At 49.6% G+C, this 20976-nt stretch overlaps 1 protein-coding gene across 1 annotated transcript; it reads right to left on the reverse strand.

The window, feature by feature from the left end:
• Nucleotides 1-4706: 4706 nt before the first annotated feature.
• On the reverse strand, nucleotides 4707-6057 carry LOC127763876 (dof zinc finger protein 4). The gene has a single exon (XM_052288677.1). The coding sequence runs from the start codon at nucleotides 5840-5842 to the stop codon at nucleotides 4991-4993; it is 852 nt and encodes a 283-aa protein (XP_052144637.1). The 5' UTR covers nucleotides 5843-6057; the 3' UTR covers nucleotides 4707-4990.
• Nucleotides 6058-20976: the final 14919 nt, after the last annotated feature.

A 20976-nucleotide genomic window follows, 5' to 3' on the forward strand; every position in this document is an offset into this window, starting at 1 on the left:
CAAAAAACTGGCACACCCATATTACAATTTTGTTTTCTGAAGATTTGTACCACATGTAATTAGTAGTCCTCTGGAATAATTGTTTTTTCCATGAAGTGCAAATCAACCTAACCGAGGAAAATGTGTGTATATTGTCTTGAGCGTGTTAGTGCTCCATAGTGTAATTGTTCCCTTGAGTAATATTATCTTTTCCTTACCAGAAAAAAAAAACTTGTGTAGATTTGATAACTTCAGACTTGAACCAATTTTCCCTGCCAAAGCTAGCAGTAGAATTGTCTTTCCAGATCCGGGGGGCCAAGCAACAGAGTCATCCTGCACAAATTTGTTCATGGGTAGGCTCCAACTTGGAGACTGGATTAAGTATACAATCTATTACTCCCTCCGTTTCATAACATAAGACTTTCTAGCATTGTCCATATTCATATTGATGTTAATGAATCTAGACATATATGTGTGTATAGATTCATTAACATGTATATAAATGTGGGTAATGCTAAAAAGTCTTACATTATGAAACGGAGGAAGTACTACTAAACAAACACAGCAGTTGATTTTCATAATCTGACCTGCAGGGCCTAATGATCTCACCAATATCATGTAGGAGAGAAATGTGCCTCTTCGAGCATCTCTTCATATGGTTCTTTTTTCTCTGCTGATGCTATGCAGAACAAACAAAGACATTCAGCCGCTGCGCAGAATTCTCTGCATGATCACTGCAACCGAAGAAGAAATAATACTAGCAAGTTAACATGGAAATCAATAGAATGGAGCAGTCATTTATATATACACAGGTAAGATCTCTCACCATCAAAATTGCTTAGCCAGCAACATCAGTATCCATTCAAGCTGGAACAAAAGCTGTTTGTGCATGCCAGATTGCCAGTCAATATCACAGTGAAAGCTACCATGGATATGAAACATTCAACATTTAACATATTGACTGTCATTGGCTCATATGTTTGGAAATGCATTAATGGCATGATTATCTGGCTGCACTGCACCACCTGAGCTGTGCCCAGGGCAGCTCAGCATATATCACTTGCTAAATATGAATGCAGTTTCATTTGCTGCCATATTGAGAGGAAAAATTCAGGTCAAATGCGAATTTGCTGACGAAACATTTGGTTTTTATTCCTTCAGATTGGAGACCTTCCCAAACCCATTGCTAGTGCAGAGCTACCACAATCTGTCAATGGCCTCTTCTGGTGTCTAGGAGCTTGCATTAGCCCAAATGGCCCAAGAAGCAGCTGCCAAACGGGACACTCACATGTGGGTTCATTTGCCTCCGCATAATTCTGTCAAGCCCATTTCGTATAAATGCACGCCATCCACAGTGTTCCTGACAGTAAGTGATACGTTGCCATCGTCGCCGATAAAAACAACTGATCCTCCTCAGTTCGGCGTCGTTAAACAGTGCCGAGAGAGAACCACTGACACATGAACAGACGAATTATTATTCGGGCCCAGCTGATTGCACACAGATGAACTCACCCTCATGTCGCAATTACAGTACTCGTGCGCTGTTACTGCCTCTTGAGAAAGCATGGCATCCAGCCATTCATGGATCATGGTGGTACGAGTAACTTCTGAACTGTGCCAGCCTGCCAGCTACAGAGCAACTACCAGTGGCGACTGGCGCTGCGCCGTCCTGTCCAGCTCTTCCCCTGCCATCACCTTGGACCGCAGTAAATAGCAGCAACAGAGGCACTACCAGTACCAGTACAGTACGGAGTGTATTATGTGCTGTGCCATCAATCGTACTGCTCGCGCTGCGTCGGAGTGAATGTGACGACTGGTGCTGGTGCCACCACAGCTCCTGTGACAGTCGGTGCATGGCCATGATAAAAATTCCTCCCGGGAATACTACCGTTTCTGCACTGCACTGCAGCATTGTTTCCGGTGGTAGGAGTACACAGGAAAATTCCTATTCCTCTGCTCCTAGCATGTGACCAGAGTGCCTTCATCACAACACAAGGGACACTGACAGAGCTACTGCTCGTACTCGGGGTGTGTTTAGTCCATGAGCAATTCTAAGGTACCATGAGGTATCAAAATTTTAGTGTAAATTTTGGTACCTCACAGTACCTAGGTACCATGAGATACCAAATTTACAATAGAAAAAATGGTACTTCATGGTATCTCCTCAAGGACCGTAAAATTGCTCTTAGTCCATACCAAAATTGAAAATTTGGTTGAAATTGAAACGATGTGACGGAAAAGTTGAAAGTTTATGTGTGTAGAAAAATTTTGATGTGATGAAAAAATTAAAAGTTTAAAGAAAAAGTTTGAAACTAAACTCAGCCTCAGTTAAGAAAAATCTGTACTTCTCTTCGGGATAGTACACGGAACCGGTCCACTTTCTTTCTCTTTCTTCTGAAAGAACACCGGGCCTCATATTCATCATCTCGTACGTACGGGCAAACCAATTAACATCACATCTCGATCAGGTATATATATACTCGGTATGTGATTTTTTTTTTCCTGGTTGGATGGTCGCCGGAGTCGGCCCAGTCCTACACCCGGTGTACTCTAGCTAAGTCCGGCGAGCTGGGTAGAGGAGCAGTGTCGTCAGATTTTTTAGATTTCGGAGTATTGGTGAATTGTCCCTTTTTTTTCTACTGTAGTAATTAGGCTAAGGTTTCAAGTTAAACTGTTAGTCACATGTAAGTTGTAACTCGAAATCACATCCTCTCCGGCTGACGACGTCGTCGGCTACCGGCGCCGACAAGGACGTCAACCGGGTAGGCCATGGTGCACAGTCTGATTGCACAGTTAATCCAATGCTCCTCCTTGTCTTCCTAGCTTGTTCAGACGCATCTCCTGTGCCTCTCCGGGTGGGCCCTGTGCAGCATCAACAGTTCGCCTCTGCGAGATGCGTACTAACGGCAGTTTTTTATTTTACACCCTACCACATCCAATATTTAGACACCTATATAAAATATTAAATATAAATTAAAAAAATAACTAATTACACAGATTGCGATTAATTTACGAGATAAATATTTTAAACCTAATTACTATATGATTTAACAATGTGGTGCTACAGTAAATATTTACTAATAACGAATTAATTAGGCTTAATAAATTTGTCTCACAGTTTACTGACGGATTCTATAATTATTTTTTTATTAGTGCACGAACACCACATACGAAACCATGTATAATATCCGATGTGACACGCCAAAAATTTACACCTCTGAATCTAAACACCCCTTGCTCTTAAAAGAACAATACGTACTGGAGCAGTAGTACTGTAATAAAGTTTTATCATGGTCGATCTGCTGTTCGTTCTGGCTCATATGCATCATTGCATCAATGCATGATAGGGCTAAGCCGTAACTAACAGATCAATGAGACCCCTTGTCCTGATCAAAATGTTTAATTATAGTGCTAATCATTGCTGCAAGAGGGGGAGATTAGCATTAGTCAATCGTTAACCACCCTTGGGGCCAATTCGTTACGCTGCCGTACTTGTACTCTTGCGTGTTCGCTCGCTTCTCGCATCACGCTGCTTGCCCTGCCATTAGAGACGCTGAAGCTAGCGTCTCAGGGCATGCACGCATGCGCCCATGCCATTATGCTAGCTCCATGACCGGTTTGTCCTTTTTGTCCTGTACGTGTTAGAATTGTTCTGCTCTCAAGTTGTTTCTGCGTTCGAACTGGCCTTGCGTGAATTGATCACCAGCTAGAGCTGCAACTTTCTTTTTATTAATCATCCTTGAGAACACTGGAGAAGCAACTAAATAGACAGGTATCTGACAAATTGGTTCATCTATGATCATGCAACCAATGATACTGTAGGGCCTGTAGCGAGATAAGGCATGCAGCGACGGAGAGTGAAAGAATGACAAAGAGCTGGGCCCTTGGTAGTAGGGTCCAACTGTTCTTGATCGATGAACCTATAATTCGATATGATCTGGAGCACTAGTACTTCGTAGTATTAGCTACGAGTACATCCAGGTCGCTCGAAAAGAAGAAAAAAACCTAAAACTGATCTGATCTGATCTGATAATCATCAGTGCTTGCAGAATCATCCGGCAAGAAAATAATATCGGAGTGCCATCACTCTGCTGGTTTCAGATCCCTGTCAACTTCGTAGGCCGGTGACAATGTGCAGTGCCATGACTTGATCGGCAATCCAATTGGACATTATGACCCCAGCGTGACAGTAATCGGTAGATGCGACCTGCTGGCGTGTCGTAATCCCGGAGTTAATACCGTGACACAATATTACCACCACTGTCTCCAAATTCTACCCGGAGTCATCCCTGCAACGACTATGTGGTGTAGTAGTAGTTCACGTAGTACGTTTACCATTTCTAATCTCCACGTAGATACTGCTAAACTGACAAAGCGAGCCGCGTTTTGCCCATGCTTAGGCCTGGACGCTTGGTGGATCGTCAAATGCACGCAGTGGTAGTGTGGACCGGTTCATCACAGAGAGAGCAGTGTACGTAAGCTGCTAAGCCAGCTAGCGAGCAGTGACATCTCCATCAACACAAACTCCCCGGAGAGCGAAAGGCACGGGCCGGCTGCGCTGAGCACCTAGCCAAATTTAACAAACCAACTGGTATGGTACGTGCTAGCTGACTAGCCCCCATTAATCATCAGATGACATTCAGTAGCTCTACCTTTGACCATTCCAACACTCAGATTTAGTAGTAGCAGTGAAAATTATTAGACATGCATACGATTCAATGGCGATGTTGCAACAATGATCGATCCAATTCAGATTTTTTTTTTTCACGCGTGCAGTAGATACACAAATGTTAGCTTTCTTGGACAGTTACACGTACCTTTGCAGCAGCAGAAGTGCAGCTAGAGAAGACAAGGAAAAGAAGAAAAAAACTTACAGGGAGAACAGTAGAGTAGATGAATGTAGTAGTAAAAGACATACTAGTGGTAGCTAGTGGTCGTCCTTAAGAAGCGTTTTAACCACAGCTTAATCAAAGACTTAATCAAGGTGATCGTGATGAGTAACTACACCGAGCTAGGGTAGGTAGACAGTCGGGTCCGGGACGTCCGTCCAGCAGCTCCCGGCGTTCCAGTACGCCGCCGGCGGCACGTCGCCGAGCTCGAAGATCCCCGCGTCCAGCGACGTGAACGGCGTCATGTCGGCGACGGTGGCGGCAGTGGGCGCCGTCGTCTGTCCGGCGAGTAGAACGGAGGCAATCCCGTCCTCGGTCTTCGCCTGCCCTGCGAAGCTGAACACCGGGAGAGGCGGCGGCGGAGGAGGGGCGAACAGTGACGCGAGCGCTGCCGCTTGGTCGGCGAAAATCGGCGCCGGAGGTGGCACGTCTGTCGGGAAGGGGTTCGTCGTCGTCGTCGTCGTCGTCGTCGCGTGGTTTATGACGGCGATGGTGTTCGACGACGGCGTGGCCGGTGTCGTCGGGGTCGTCGCCGCGGCGGCCGTGGGGCTCGTGTTGCCGCTACCGCCGCTACTGGATCGTGGGGACGACGCCGAGGCGCGCCGCTGGTTCTTGGCGTTGTCAGTTGCCGCCGTCGGCGTCGACGGGGCCGAGGACGCAGCGGACGAGCTGCCGCTACGCTTGGTCTTGCGGCAGCCGCCGCCGACGGGGACGTTGCGGAGGACGCCGCCCTTGGTCCAGTACCGGCGGCAGCTCTTGCAGAAGTGGCGCGGCTGCGAGAGGTTGTAGTTGTTGTAGTAGCAGAACTTGGTGTTGGTCGACTCGCACCGCGGGCACTTCACCGCCTCCGGCGACGGTATCCCGCCGCACCGCGACGCCGGGCCCTGCTGCGCCTGCGCGCGCCGGATGTCAGCCGCCGCCGCGCCGCCGAACAGCCGCCCGGCGAGCCCCGGGATGGACTGGAACTCCTGCATGAGGCAACGACCGATCGATCGAAGCAGCAGCAGCTAGCTAGCCAGCTAAGCTCGCTCGTTCGGTTCTAGAACAATCTAGAATCAAACACCGCCTCCACGCGCTCACTGGATCATCCCGCTATCTTGGTGGGTGCACGCTGCCTTGTCGACGAGCTGAGCGCGCGCGGCGAGATCGAGCTAGCTCCACCCGCTCAGCTCCTCCTCTGCATCACACAACACGAGCGGGTAAATATCTACAACTCCGGCCGGCAGCAAAATTACGAGGCTGTCCCTGACAATGACCTGACCAAAATGCCCTCACACGCCGGTACAGTTCATTACCCTGTACTGTACGAGTTAAATGTACCGGCATATGAACGGTACGGTGGCCGTGTAGAGAGCTATGCGCTCAGATCATTCTGCTCAGCAACAGTGTCACCTGTCCCCTTGACGTCTTAACCTGCGTGTTATGTAAATCTGCTTCTCAGTAGCCATTGGTTCAGCTAAAAGTTTTAATTTAATCGTGACCTGTGCAGTGCATCTGCATAATGTCGAGAGAGATCATCTTGTTAGTTGTTGGACTTCCCAGGATAACGCCATGAGGGTTCGCATCTATTGGTTCGATCAGTGTGTTGGCCGGAAGAGGCAACGCAAGTGGGGCGGGCCGTGGTTGAACCTGCACCTCTCGTTTCCGTCGACGCTTTTGGCTTTCTTTCGAGATGGTCACGTAGAACCAACCACTTTGGTTTTCCATTTTGGAATGCTCGCTGCCTGTCACGCTATCGTGCAAACATTCTTAACTAACGTATCTGATCTGCACAGAAAATTATTGCACAACCTTCCCGTCACGGTTGCATATATACAGTGCTCCTCCAATTCTGTAATTTGTTCTCAAAATTACGGTAATTTTTGTTGAAGACATTGATGTGTGAAGGCAGCAGCTAGCTACTGGCCTACTGAAGTAATCTGCATGCGTCTGTCATCGCCGTCCATATAGCACATGGCGGGTGGCTGGAGAATCGAATTTGGCAGGGTAGGAAGAAGCGTCAGGTTAGTGGGAAGAAGAGAAACCGCCAAGGCATGGGCTGTGGAGAGATGGAGTGCACAGGGCGGCGTGCGGCAGCTAGCAGGGCCGGCGTGTCCGTCCATGACCCCATTATTAATTGGGGCGAACGATATAGTCGCCCCGGCGCCCGATCGTGTCGCGGTCATGGGACGTCACGCGGAGTCAAGGACCACGGCTCACATCAACGACGACCCGCGCGTCGACCTGCCCCCTCCCCGCCCGTGCAACGCTCGCCCTCCGTCTCCATCGATCGATCGCGCGCGCGCGCGACGACGCCTGCGTCGATCGACCACTCTAGCTTGCTACACACGCGTAAGCGCGCGACGACGGCAGTTGATCGAGCTTATCTAGTTCTCGATCGCTAGCCGGAGCGTGGTGGCCGGTAAGTAATGGCAACATCGGTCGGGTGGGTTGTTCGCGTCGGGCACGTCGCGCTCGGTGCGACAGTGCGGCCGGCGCCACTGCGCCAGCGAGGTCGCTGGAACTTGGAAGGTATCGAGACGTACTGTACCTGTTGGCACGTACAGTAGTACGTATGGCCGCGATCGATGACGTTGGAAACATCTTGCCTGGAATAGTAATTGCGGCCACATCAGAAAATGCAGGACACGTCGGCGAATTGAACGTGCGTTACACCTTTTTTCTCCTCAGTCCGGCTCGCTCTGACGGACGGGTTAACGTCGTCGCTAATTACAGCAGTAGTGCAAGCCGGGGCCGCGGGGCGCGGGGGCGGTGGGTTCCACTGCAGAACTGCACCCGGCCCCGTCCGTCTAGCGATTTGGGCAGGCTTAAGCTAGGCTGCGTGTTTTGCTGTCCACCCTGCACCCGCACACGTCCGCGCTGTCGCGTCGCGTCGCTCCTTGAAAGCGCGGGTCGTTTTCTCCCGCCTACCTTGCTGCGTCGTCCTACCCCGGGCCGGCCAGGGCCGTGCCCGCGCGCACGACGTCCGCTTGCGTGCGTGTTTCCGGGGTAAGATTGCGAGCATGACATTGTCCACAGCGTAATAGTACGACGACGTCGGCTTGCCCGGCCGGGCCGGGAGGGGCCCCCGTGCCGCGGCCGGGTACGCGGCCACGCCTGATCTCAGTGTACGTACCTGCATGCGTCAGGCGCACGGCCGTCCCCGGCGCGCCTGCCGCGCAGCGTGCGCACACGCACGCACGGACGTGCGCGAGCCACGACGCTGCCTGCGGCCCACTGTTTGTTCGCCATCCGGGGCTCGGTGCAGCAGCGTCCCCCGGTCCAACGTCGGTGCGCACTGTGCGGCTATGCATTCACCTGCAAAAACGTACGTATTTGGCCCACACTTGATGCAAGATGCGTCCATGGAGGCGGTAGGCATGGACGACCCGGCTGCAGGGCTGCTCGTATACGTGTGTGGATAACGTACTTACTACGTGCTGCTAGCCAGCTGCCATGGCAGGCCATCCTCGATCCCATGCAATGGCAATGGATGCATCGATCCTGTGGAAATTGGAAAATGACTACCCCAGGCCAGGCCTAGCTTGTCATTTTGTTGTCAGCGTGGAAACTTCAATTCCACTGTTCTAACATGCATGCAGACGACGACGTACGTACGCGCGTACTCGTACTTGCTGTCGACCAACCCGCGGATTGAAAACGCTTGGGAATACGATGCTATTCCCTCCGTCCTAATATGTAGCAATCTAATCCATCATAGATTCATACTCATGAAACTATATTTACATTTATAGTTCCAGAATGTGTCATTTTAAGTTGCTATATATTAGGACGAAGGGAGTACTCAGTAGCATCGAACTTACATGTAGAGTACTTGTAGCGCCCGTTCCGTCTTGGCGCCTAGCGGGAAAACTAGCTCTTAAAAATCCTATTTGCGAAATCCGTTTCTTTGCTTGTTGTCTAGTGCCCGTGCCATCTCAGGTCTCAAGTCCCCGATCCATCGTCGAGTTCAATCCCGAATCCAAATCCTTCCCAAATCAAATCCCTCCGCAAAAGTCTATTTTGCCTCCCTAGGGTTCGATGGGCCGAATCCCCCTCGGCCCATCTCCCCCTCCCTCCCCGGCTCGCTCTCTCTCTCTCTCTCTCTCTCCCTCTCCCCCGCTCTACCCGAGCGCTGCTCGCGCGAGCGCGCGAGCCGCGCCGAGCCCTCCCTCCTGCTCCCGCTGCCGTTCCCGCCGACGCCGCCCAAATAGCCGCGGCTCCCCGCGCGCGCGCGCCGTGGTGGCCGACCGCCTGGTCGCCGCCGCCGTCAGGCTCTGCCCGCGCCTGCCGCCCGTGTCGCCGCTCCGCTCCAAGCCGGTCCGCCGTCATCGCCGTCGTCACAACCCGGCCCCGCCACTCCGCGAGCTAGCCTCCAAGGGCCGGAGGCAGAGCCCTCCGCCCTCTCTGCCGCGTCGCCCTCTCTCCCTCCTCCTTTTCCCGAAATGGAAAGGAGGCAAGCCTCCTTTCCCTCTTCCTTTCTCCCTTTTCCTCCCATCGCCGGCGTCATCCTCCCCCCCCCTCTGTCGCCGTTTTGGCTGCGAGCGCCGAGCGCCAGCTCGCGCCTTGACCGCCCAAGGTCGGTTTCCAAACTGTCATTGCCGCCCTTTAAAGCCCAGGTGCCCTCCCTCCCTTTCTCTTCTCGTTTTGTCCCATCGTCTCCACTCCATTGTCGCCGCCTCCCGTGCTCTGTTCGCCGTCGCCGTTCGCCGTCGCGCGTGTCGGAGGAGCCGGCACGAGCGAGGACACGGAAGGGGACTCCGGGCGCACCCTCTCCTTCCTCTTCCCCGGCCCGAGGCCGGAGAGATCGCTCCCGTGCCGTCGGCCTCTCGTCACTGCGCCCCTTCACCCCGCACGGTAGTGTCGCCCTCCGTTCTCCCTCCTCGTTCCATCTCCTCCCCTTAGACTCGGGTAGTAGCACGAGTAGCCTCCCCGTAGCTAGCTGGCGCCGCCCCGACCGTTGCCGCCGCCCGCCGTGTGCTCGCCGCCGTCGCCGCCCGAGCTCGGAAGCGCCGCTCGTCGCCGGCCCCGCTCGGCATAGCTCCGCCCAATCCGTCGCTAGCAACGGATTCCCGTAGCCGCGTAGATGCTCTCACCGCCGGGAATCGACCCCTCGTGACCTCATCGCCGTTTCCCCCTTCTCCTGCCGCCGGTTGCCGCCGCCGCAATCCGCCGCCGTCGAGCATCCCCCGGCGAATCCGAGCCGTTGGCTCGTCTCCTCTCGTCCCGTGCAACCTCCCGGTGTGCTCGCTTTCGCCTGTATCGCCGTGGTTCGCTCCGCCGCTCGCCGCCGCCGCCCGCCGTCCGTTTCGGCCGACGTCGTCGTCTACCTCCCGCCGGCCCGCGTGGCAGCCACGTAGGCGCCACGTCGGCGCCACCTCGGCCACGACCGGATCGGCTGACCCGGCCAGCCGCCCCCTCCGTTTCTCTCCCCGTGCGCGCGGTCCACCGCGAGCCGTGAGGCTGCGCGTGGGCCCGTCGCACCGCGTCCTCCGCGAACCGCGCGCATGCGCCGTGCCCCCCTCCCCAAACCCTAGCACGCCCGCGTGCACCTCGCTCACGGTGAGCCGAGCCGCCGACAAGCGGGTCCCACTCGGGACCACGCGGAATGGACCCGGCCCACCGGCTCTTTCTCTCCCCTCCCCGCTCGCGCGCGCCATGGGCCGCCTTCTTGGGCCGGCCGGCCCATTAAGCTCGGCCGAGCCGCCCCTTTCTCTCGGGCCGCGCCCTAGCCGCCCGAGGGAAGTCTAATTTCCCTCCCTCTTTCTTTTTCTTTTCTTTTCTTTTTCAAAAAGGGTTTAAATAAATCCTTTTCCTTTAGACCAAAAATCCAATAATCTTAGAAATTCAATATCTTCCCAACCGTAAGTCCGTTTGACTCCGTTCAACTTCCAAAATTCCTCAAATCTCGAGATCTATCTAATGGCACGCTTAGAGGTCAATAATAGGGCTTTATTTTTGCCATTTGTTGAGTTGCCCCGTTTCGCGTGTAGTGTCGGAGCCCGAAGATCCGCAGTGCGAGGATTTCGAGGATCAAGCTCCAAATCTCGAGCAAGGCAAGCCACCTTTGAACATCTTGAGCCTATATTTGAACTTAATTAATTTGCTTGCAAAATATTATGCATTGATAGGATTGCACTTGATCTGTTTGCCCCGTCTGCAAGGCAGACCGGTGGGCCTACCCAACTTGTTGCATCTGATCCCTCCACTGTTAATTGTTATACCATGTTCCCTTGTAACCACCTAGTCGCGCCTCGATATTCGTGCACTCTGTGCGAGTATCGACGGTCGCCTTCAAACTTAAAATCTGAGTAAGTTCTTGGGTAAAACTTGGATTTTTACAAAAGACTTGGAAAACCCGACACCTGGGTCGGTGCTTGCGAACTAAATGAATTTCCAAAACCGCGGACCGGGGAATGTACCGGGAGTACGGTTTCCCGCTCTTGCACTTAAGGACCGTTTCCTTGGAATTTCATCCGAACATAAGACAAGTACGACCACATGGGTGGAATGGGACACCCCTGGCTGAGTAATTAGCCAATCGGGGGAGCCTTGATGCCAAGAGACATGTGGATTCGCCGGGGTGGTGTCGGGGAGGACCCCTGGGCTTCCTGGCACAGTATGGTCTGGGACCTAATCTGGTGTTGGTCTGGGACCCCTCTCGTTGGCATATGGTGAACCTGTGTCGGCTTTCGAAATGCCTTGTCATGAAAGCCTTAAGGTCTCTAGTCGTGGCCGTTCTGCACGGGCTGGATGATCCGGGTTAGTAATGTCGTGTGGGTAAAGTGTACCCCCTCTGCAGAGGTTATTAAACTGTCCGAACAGCCGTGCCCACGGTCATGGGCGGATGTGAGGTGATTCCTAGCGTAGTTTTGTTTGACTACTGCCTTGTGAAATTTTGCTGTTGTGAAATGGGTTTGATGTTTGGAAAATCTGCGGCTGATGGGACCAGCCAGGCCCGGGTGGCCGTTTGAAAGCTATTGGCCGGGTGCCAATCTTGATCAATTCAAAAGACTGATACATTGCACAAACTCCGACCGGACGAGACGCACATTCTCATCCGTGTCGTTTGAGAAGCACTCACTTAGTTGTTTCAGGAAAGAGTTCAAATAAAATCAATTGCAAAAAACAACAGCCCTTCTTTGAAGCCTGCATTAAACACTTATTTCCCATGGCTTGCTGAGTACTCTCGTACTCACCCTTGCTCCTTATAAATTATTTCCCCCCCCCCAGTTGCTGAAGAAGATGAAGCGGATCCCGCTGACGAGGAGTTCCTTCAGGAGCAAGCCGGCTACGATGAGTTTTAGGGTTTCGGCCTAGTTCCCAAGTCGCGCCTGTGATGTGTGGTCCAAGTCTTGGCTTCCGCGTTCCTTTTGTAATGCAGTTGTGAGCTCGGGATCTGTCCGCAGCCCAACATGACTGTACCCCTACTCTATAATAAAGAGACCTCTGTTGCTGTGATATTCTGTCTTCCTGTTATACCAGCACTGTTTCCTGGGACTGGTATCAATTAACAGGTTAATTTGGAGCGTCACGGGCTAGTTCCGCTCGGGACTAGTTTGGGGCGTGACAGTACTCCTAGACACGGCAGGGGATTAGTCTGGTGGTTGCAGCTCATTAGTACCACTGGACAATGGTAATTGACTAATTGATAATTGGCGAAGTAACTACTCATTTCATCCTAAAATAAATTTATTTTTCACTCGTTCTATACATACCAATACAAAACCTAAAAAACTATATACCCCCACCGTATACTACTACATAATAAATTTTTACAGACGTTCAAAATCGATTTACGCAAGCGTCTGGGTGGCCCGCTTGCATCTAGGTGCTGCGAAAATCAATATTCTTTCATGCGGGTAGCGCAACCGCTTACAAAAATTATATTTTCGCAAGCGGGTGCGTAAGACATATGTTGTAAAAATAATTTTGATGAAAAAAGAATTCCAAAAAAAAATCCAAAAACCCTAGAACACCAAAGTCGACACTCCCAAATCCACTATCATCATCGTTGTCATGTCGAAGCCTCCACCGTCATCGCTTGAAATCATTGGATCTGTCCCTCCCATTGGCAGATCTGCGCACAAGGGGGGTAGAGAGGCAGGGGGAGCTACACGAGATTGGGAGGGGTCGTCAGATCTGTCCTTCCCGTCGCCGTCGCCATTAGATCCTCACAGGAGGGGGAAGGGCCACTAGATCCGTCCCTCCCATCGATGCTACTGGCGGGATTTGGACAGTCCAAGGCCGTCGTTGCCAGGAGTAGAAGTGGGAAAGGGAGTACTAGGAGGGAGGGGTGCTAGGCCTAACAGGAGTGGGAGTAGGAGAGGGTGTGGGAGGGAGAGAGGTTGGACGGGGGAGGAGGGGAGAAGTGAGAGAGGGAGAGGAAACGGAGGAAAAAAATAATGGCACGAGAGAGAGGAGCATTTCCGCATACTCACTACGGTAGAGAGAAACATCTGAGTACGCAAACTCAATGGCCCGCTTACGAAAATAAGCTATTTGGCATGCATGCCTCTTAAGATGTTTGCTGCTCACACTAGGAAATTAATTATTGCATGCGAACGCCATTATGGTTCACCTGGAGCTTCTAGGGGTCTCGTTTATGAAAATCAATTCTGTAGTAGTGTCATCAAATCTCAGTGCAGTTATTCCTCTTCTTTTCTTCTCACACACTATATACCATACTTTCACAAATTCCCATACGATGATTATATATTAAAAATAAACTTTTTTAGGATAAATGGAAATGATTAATAATAAACTTAATTGTTATGAGACGGATCGAGTAGGTACTAACTAGTTATGGTAGGGTTCTCTTGTCTTGCATAGGTACAGTACATACGGTTTAGGTAGCTAGTGACATTCATCTGTTGGCCTGCACGAGTATGCTCGGTCCATTTTGGTGCCAATTAACACATGTAGCTCTGGGAGTAGCCCGGCCGGTGTGAGGAGCACGAATCACTACGGCACGTGCCCGGTTGTCGACATGTCTCGGTCGCCTTTAATTCTACGTACGTACGAACGTGTTCAAGACCATTCGCATGATCTCCTGCTACGTTAGCTACTCCCTCCGTCCCAATTTCGTTTACGGATCGGAGCGCGAGTCTCGTTTTTTTCCCTGTTGGACATAGATGTGTAACGGTCGATAGATGCATGGATTCTTCTCTATGAGAAAAAACGATCGAGCACAAGACCGGATTATTAGCTAACTAGCTCTGGGTCGATGGCTTATCGTAGTACTTGCGGTGTAATTTGTTAGGTCAAATAGCTCCACCGGGTACTTGTCAACATATATCCGTCGTGCTCGATCGATCGATCGATCTCGATCGAGTGATGCTTAAGCAATCCATCCATCTAGCTAGGACACACTAAGGTTAATGACTGTTAGGTGAGGTGATGAACAGGTGACTGGCGATGCGTATGATCGATCGATGTGGCCACTCGATGTCCAGGCAGAGCAGAACACACCGCGCCTAACAAAGAGCTCAATTCAGCTCGAATCATCTAGCTACTGACTGGCAGAGTCGTCCTCCTTGTTGGCCTGCCGACTAATATTGTTAAAATCAGATCTGCTATTAGTAAGCCCCTGACGAAACATATACATACGTACTCCTACACATGGTGAATTGACAGAGAGCTTAGAGAGATTATGCCGCACTGATCGAAGTATCGAACTGACGAGTTAGCAGCTCGCTAGTGTGAAGGAGCAAGTGTAGTAGTGGTGGTTAGACGCGGCTAGCCAGACAAGACAGCGGTGACAGACGGCGGGGGAGGACTCTGCGCCTCTCCGGGGATCGCCCAAAGGCCCCAATCGGCGTTGCTTTCGGTGATCCCCCCGCTAGTGATGGATGGCTGTGGATACATCATGTACAGTAGAAAGCGACGCCACGGCCGGCACTGGAGCCGGCCCGGCCGTCATCTCCGATCATGGTTCGGTTTCTCGACGAGATCTCACGATCCTAATTGGGCCCTCCCAATGCTTCTTGGGAACGGCTGAGAAAAATGATCCATTTGAGTTTCATTATATTGCTTTCGAATCTAGTTAAAACAAGCGGATTGTCTCACCCAGTTTTACACTTGATTAGACAAAAGTAGATTTAGATTTGGTGTACAGCTCTTAACTTTTGATTTCATAAAGATAACTGCAACTTATCTCGACGAAATGCTTTAATTTGATATACATCTCTTAATGTATATTTCAATAGATACAGTTGTATTTTCTATACAATGGTTTTTATTAAAATTCTTTGTATGAATTGGATTTCATACACAACTATTTAACTTTGTTAATTTCTATACAATCGTATTTAATTTGTATGAACAACCAATACACACCGTTATAATTTGGATCTATCAAGATATCCACCGATCAATACATTCACTACTACAGAATATATTTTCCTGGATGCCCTCCCCTTTTGTTTCCATACGGTCCGTAAGTGGAACCGCATGGAAAAATAGGGGACAGGCTCCAAGCTACCGCCCGCACGGGGAAAAGCAATATCCCGTGCGGGCAAGCCAATCACACGGCCCACCGCATTTAAGGTCCACCACCTCCCTGCGCCCGGCCGCTCCACCTCCCTCTCTCCCACTCTCCTCTCTCCCTCTCTCCCACTCTCCTCTCTCCACTCCTCTCCTCTCCTCCCACTCTCCTCTCCTCTCCTCTCCTCTCTCTCCCTCAGTGCACGGCGCACGGCGGCGGGCAAAGGGGACAGCGGCAGGCGAGAGCGGCGACGGTGGCCACGGGCGACAGCGGCGGCGGCGTGCCCCCTCTCCTCCCTCCCCATGCAGATCCGGCAGAGTGGAGGCTTGGGGGCGGCGGATCCAGCAGCGCGCGCCCCCTCCCCTCCTTCCCCTTGCAGATCCGGGGGAGGGGGCGGCGGATCCGGCCGGCGGCGCGTGGCTCTCCTCCCCTCCCTTGCAGATCCGGCGGAGGGGAGGGGGACCGGCGGAGCGGCGGCATGCGTCGGCGACCGGCAATCGGATCTATCTCTCCCCCTTCTCTCTTTGTTATTTGTGATTCTTTGTGTGATTTGTTCATATGAGATGTGTTCTTGTTGATGTGAGATGTGTTATTGTGATGTGTGTTCTTGTGAGATGTGTTCGGTGGCGGCGGGCTACCGCGACGGCGACGGCGGCGGGCCTCGGCTAGGCGGCGGCGGATTAGGGTTAGGGTTTTTTTTTCTTTTTTTTCTTTTTTCTGTTTCTCCGTGCGGGCGGCTTAAGTGCCCGCACGCGAAAATCGCGGTTTTCCCAGATGACTGGGTGCGCGGGCCGCCCACCCGCACGCAAAAATTGGCTAGCCCGTCCGAGAAAATCGGTGATGTAGTAGTGATTTATCTTATTCTTTAATTACTATTAGAATTTCTATCATCCAGACCTAATGCAATGCCCTTTTTGCTTGCCACAGGTGTATAGTAAATAGTAGGAAGATTTGTTTAGAATTTGAATTTCTCTCGATGAGGTTTAGCTCGAGATACTTCATACTTGCATCTCACTATCTCAGACTCTTGAGATATTGATTCAGACAATAAATTGTCCCCTGCCGGTCCATGCCAATTGTACGTACATGTAGAATCTGAGTTCACATATGGGGTGTGTTAGCTAAAGCCGGCTTCCAACGTGCATAGTACGCACGAAAAACGGAGCGGTCTATTAGCACGTGATTAATTAAGTATTCGCTATTTTTTTCAAAAATAGATCAATATGATTTTTTTAAGCAACTTACGTATATAAACTTTTTGCAAAAAAATCCACCGTTTATCAGTTTAAAAGCGTACGTGCGAAACACGAAGGAGAGGGGTTGGGAACACCCAACATCAAACACAAGCACCTAGTTATATCAAAAGGTCTTACTAAAATAGGAGTATGTCAAGAAATCTCATCTGACTAATTCAAACATTAGGCGTCAGGATGGGAATAGTTAGGATATGGATTTAACCTAAACCATTTTAAGTGAGTTCGTTGATCTATGGTTTAATAGGGTCAATCCATCACGAGTCCATTATATCAATAGGTTATCTATCGATATCCAAATGGATCGGCTACATTACTAATAGACAAAAAAAAATCTCTTATTGCATGTATGTAAAACTCAAACCCAAAATATTTAAACTCGCGTTCACACTATAAAAACTTATCGAATTCAATCGAATTTTAGTGGGATAATTTATTGCACAAAGAAGCAACTTTGTGTAAATTTTGAGCCCTTTTATACATGTGGGGCCCACGATGCATTACTAAGACCAAAAAATTCTAGTTACATGTGTGTAAAACTCGGACCCAAAATTTTTAAACAAAACTTGTTAAATTTAGTTGAATTTTGTAGGAATGAATTATTATATAGAGAAGCAATTTTGTACAAATTTTTGAAACAATTATACGTGTGAAGTCATTTTGGGTTGAACCCCTTAAATCTAGGTTCTAATGATTTGATCCGTTTGATCCATTTATATTTTTGGAGTGAGCCTAAAAATTCGTCAGGACAAATTTATGGATAGTTTTAGTGGATAAATGGATCGACCCTAACCATTCCCATCCCGAATTAGGCGCAAATCCAACATGGTTCTTCATAAAATTCCCAACAAATGAAACACACATGCTGCTCTCTCTCCAACTTCCCCGCTCACAGTTGGCCTACACCTCACCAGTTTCTCCAAAGCCATTGCTTCCTGCTTCCCTCTACATTGTAGCACCGATGAACTTGCACCTCATCCCTCCTCCGCACGACGGTGTTGACCACAACACCATTAATCTTCCTCATCATCAATAAAGTTCTTATGTGCCACCATCTTCCCCTATCTTGATGATAAAGACACTACACCATTGACCGCCTCCAAAAACTAGTTGTCATACCTTCCCTATTAGTATGTTGATTTTAGTTCACCATCCTCCTCTAGGCCACAACTTCAGATGAACCACCACTTTTATTAGACATGACTCTAAGCAAACTACTACCCTAACCATAAATTCCAAACCCAATAGGCCAATTTCTACGTATTGCCGTTGCAAAGAGGAGAAGTACGCTCTCATTGTAGAAAAGGGGAATGCTCTTCATTATTGCTAGAGTTTGAGCTCAAGGAAACTCTTCGGAAGGTGAATATTGGAGCATAGTCTAATGGTGATAAATTTTAATACTAGGAGACTGAGAAAATAGCACTACTCAAATACTCATTGACTATTGCCTTGTTCTTATTTAGAGGAAGGAGTGTTTTTGCATCGAATGGATCTGCAACAACTAACTATATATAAAAAGTGATTTGTTTTCTATCATGATGGTATACATCGATTTTGTTGGCGTGAAAAGGACCATTGTGCTTGATGGTCCTTTTCACCTTACTCCCTCCATCCCAAAAAAACTAACCTAGGACTGTATGTGACACATTCTAATACTATGAATTTGGACATACCTCTGTCCAGAATTATTGTACTATAATATGTCACATCCAGTGCTAGATTCATTTTTTTTTTTGGACGGATGGAGTACTCATCATCGTCATTACTTATGTTTTCGGAGTATCTAATAGATTAATTTCCTCTTGTATATTCGATGAAACCGTCACATATAGTTCCACGTACCGTCTCATAATCAATAGTGTGGATAGATAGAGATAACTAATTAAAGTTGATCAAAGCCTGCACGAGGGGGAGAGGAGCATATATAGCTGGCTCTACATGCAACAGCAGTGATCGAATGCACGACGGCAATGTAGCGTGCCCATGTGCTTTTCCCTAGCTGTCAAGCCTAACAAACTTCCATTGTTGGCTCGCCTTAATGCTTGGTTTCCGAAGGCACCACGAATCGGATGCCCCCTGACAGTGTGTGTGTACAGCATTTGCTCCCTGGATCGTCAGTCTCCCGTACCTTCTCCTGTGTTATTGGGAGCTCCAAATTAAGATGCCTTTGCCTGCTATCTTGCGCCGATTAAACACGTGCGGAAAAACTCGATGTGCATACAGCATGTACAGATCGATCGAGTCCCAGCAATTGTGTGTGCCCCAGCTTTTGCAGTTGATCTCTCCGTGTGCATGGTGAATTGGTGATTGGTCAGGATCGGACGAGTGAGCCTGAGTTCTTCCGAGCTTTTTACTTAGCTATATATATATATATATATTCTCTTTTGTTGTGAGCATACTTTCCGGTTAATAAAAAGTGTTTTTTCAAAAAGAAAATCTCTCTATATATACAAGGTTTAAAATTTTCGGTCGAAATCTATTTTTAAGTTTTGTAGTTAATACTTAGGCAGTGACCGGGAAAAGCGGGTGTGCATGTGCTCAGGCGTGCAGCTGCTCTGCATCAGCTTCTTGGTGAGGTCCCAGTCGAAGGTTGGGATAGCGGGGAGAGATAAATTGAGGATAAGGGAGAAAGAAGCCCTTTTGGAATTCATTGCTTGGCGATATGATGCATACGGCCGTAGTCTCTGCTTCACCCTGCAGCTTAGCTCTTGGGCACCCCTGAAAGGTACCCTTATGGTCCTCCCTAACCCACGCTTCCAACAGCTGATGATCATTCAAGTGGTGGTACATGCGTACGTAGTACATGACATGGTACATACGACCACTATAATTTCCGTACACCATTTTATCCATTCGCTAACTGATCTGCTTGGCACAGTCGTGTCTTGAAAATGAGTTAAGCTAACTAGGTTTTTTTCAGATAAGTAATGCATGCACAGGCGCAGTGAGCTCAATTATTATGCCCTTAGCCACAGGGCAATGCATGACTTTGCTAGTGACATGTAGACTGGATTGGATTGCAGGATGAAGTGTATACCGAATCTCTTGCAGCTATAGCTATGCAAGCCACCAGATTGGCACATCCCTGCTGCCAAGGGATTTGCTTGTCATGGCTCATCTCATCAGTAGTGATTCCACGTCCCCTCTCCACCGTACGCACGCAGGGGGCTATGCCCATGAGAGACATAGGGCTTATCTGGGGAGCTCAAAAATTTTGAGAAGCATCTGGTGTTGGTAGTCAGCTTCTAAGAATCTGGAAAAGCTGGGTTTCTCAGCTTTTGACTTCCTAGTTAATTTCTGGATTCTACAACTACAGCTTATTAAAATCTGGACCAAAAGTTATACTGTTTAGGTAAGCTTCTAATTTTAGGAGAAGCTGCAGCAGCTTGAATAAGCTCCCCAAACAGGCTCTAAAGCTAGCGTCAAAGGGAAGGCTGGAATGAGGACAAAGTGGCAACATGACTGCTTGCGACCCTAATCGGAGTTAGGTGCTGCTTTTCTCGTAAGCCTAGCTGGTTGTCATCTGGAACAGTAGCACAGTGCCGCTCGCTAGCTAGTGCCGTAGTGCGTGCGTGCGTGCGTGATCTGTGTGTGATTCTGTGAGGGTGAGGACAACACAGGAGAGGAGGAGGACCCGTCAGGTGACTAGCTAGCTCTGTAGCCGATGACTCCAAAGAAAAATGACAGGAACCAACCGGCACATTAGCATGAGAAATCGAGATCATTCACGCGATGGAACGCGCGCGGTTGCGGTTGCGGTTTTGAAGAAGAGAACAAAAGGATGGCGTGCCGATTTCCTCCTTGTGTTGACCTGTTTGTCCTTCGTCCTGTGTTGGAGGATTCTCTTTCTAAAAAACTGTGTTTTGTTACTGCTCTTTGTTACGACCTGAATTAACCGCACAATTCGGTGGGGATGTTGTTTGGTTCCTGTAGCTATGCTAGTCCAGACAAAAATCTGTGCCGACCTTATCGTCTCCGGAGCGGGACGGTAGCCCCCAAGCCTAGTCGGTCGGGCCCATCTTTTTTCTGCGCCTCTAGAGTTGTGGGCCGTGTTGTTTTTGGCAGTAATAAGTTCATTTAAGGTTACTTTACTTGATAACGAGTTCGATTTTCACGAGAAAAGAGAGGTGAAGAGGCCCTGACATCTGAGGCCCACGGTTACTCAACATTGTTAACTTGGGTCAATTACTACCTGCTATACTATTATGGGACCTACATTGGATCGGTTTTAGCAATTAAGAGACTCGTTGTATATGGTATTTCGGTTGGAGGACGAAAATCGAACGTGCTGTCAAGTTAAGGAACCTAAAATGAACTTACTTCTTTTGGGCAGGGTTTCCATTCCCGAGCCCGATTTAATATTAGCATATGGGCCACAATCGTGGTTAGC

Source organism: Oryza glaberrima, chromosome 2 (assembly GCF_000147395.1).
Source record: "Oryza glaberrima chromosome 2, OglaRS2, whole genome shotgun sequence".
NCBI lineage: Eukaryota > Viridiplantae > Streptophyta > Magnoliopsida > Poales > Poaceae > Oryza > Oryza glaberrima.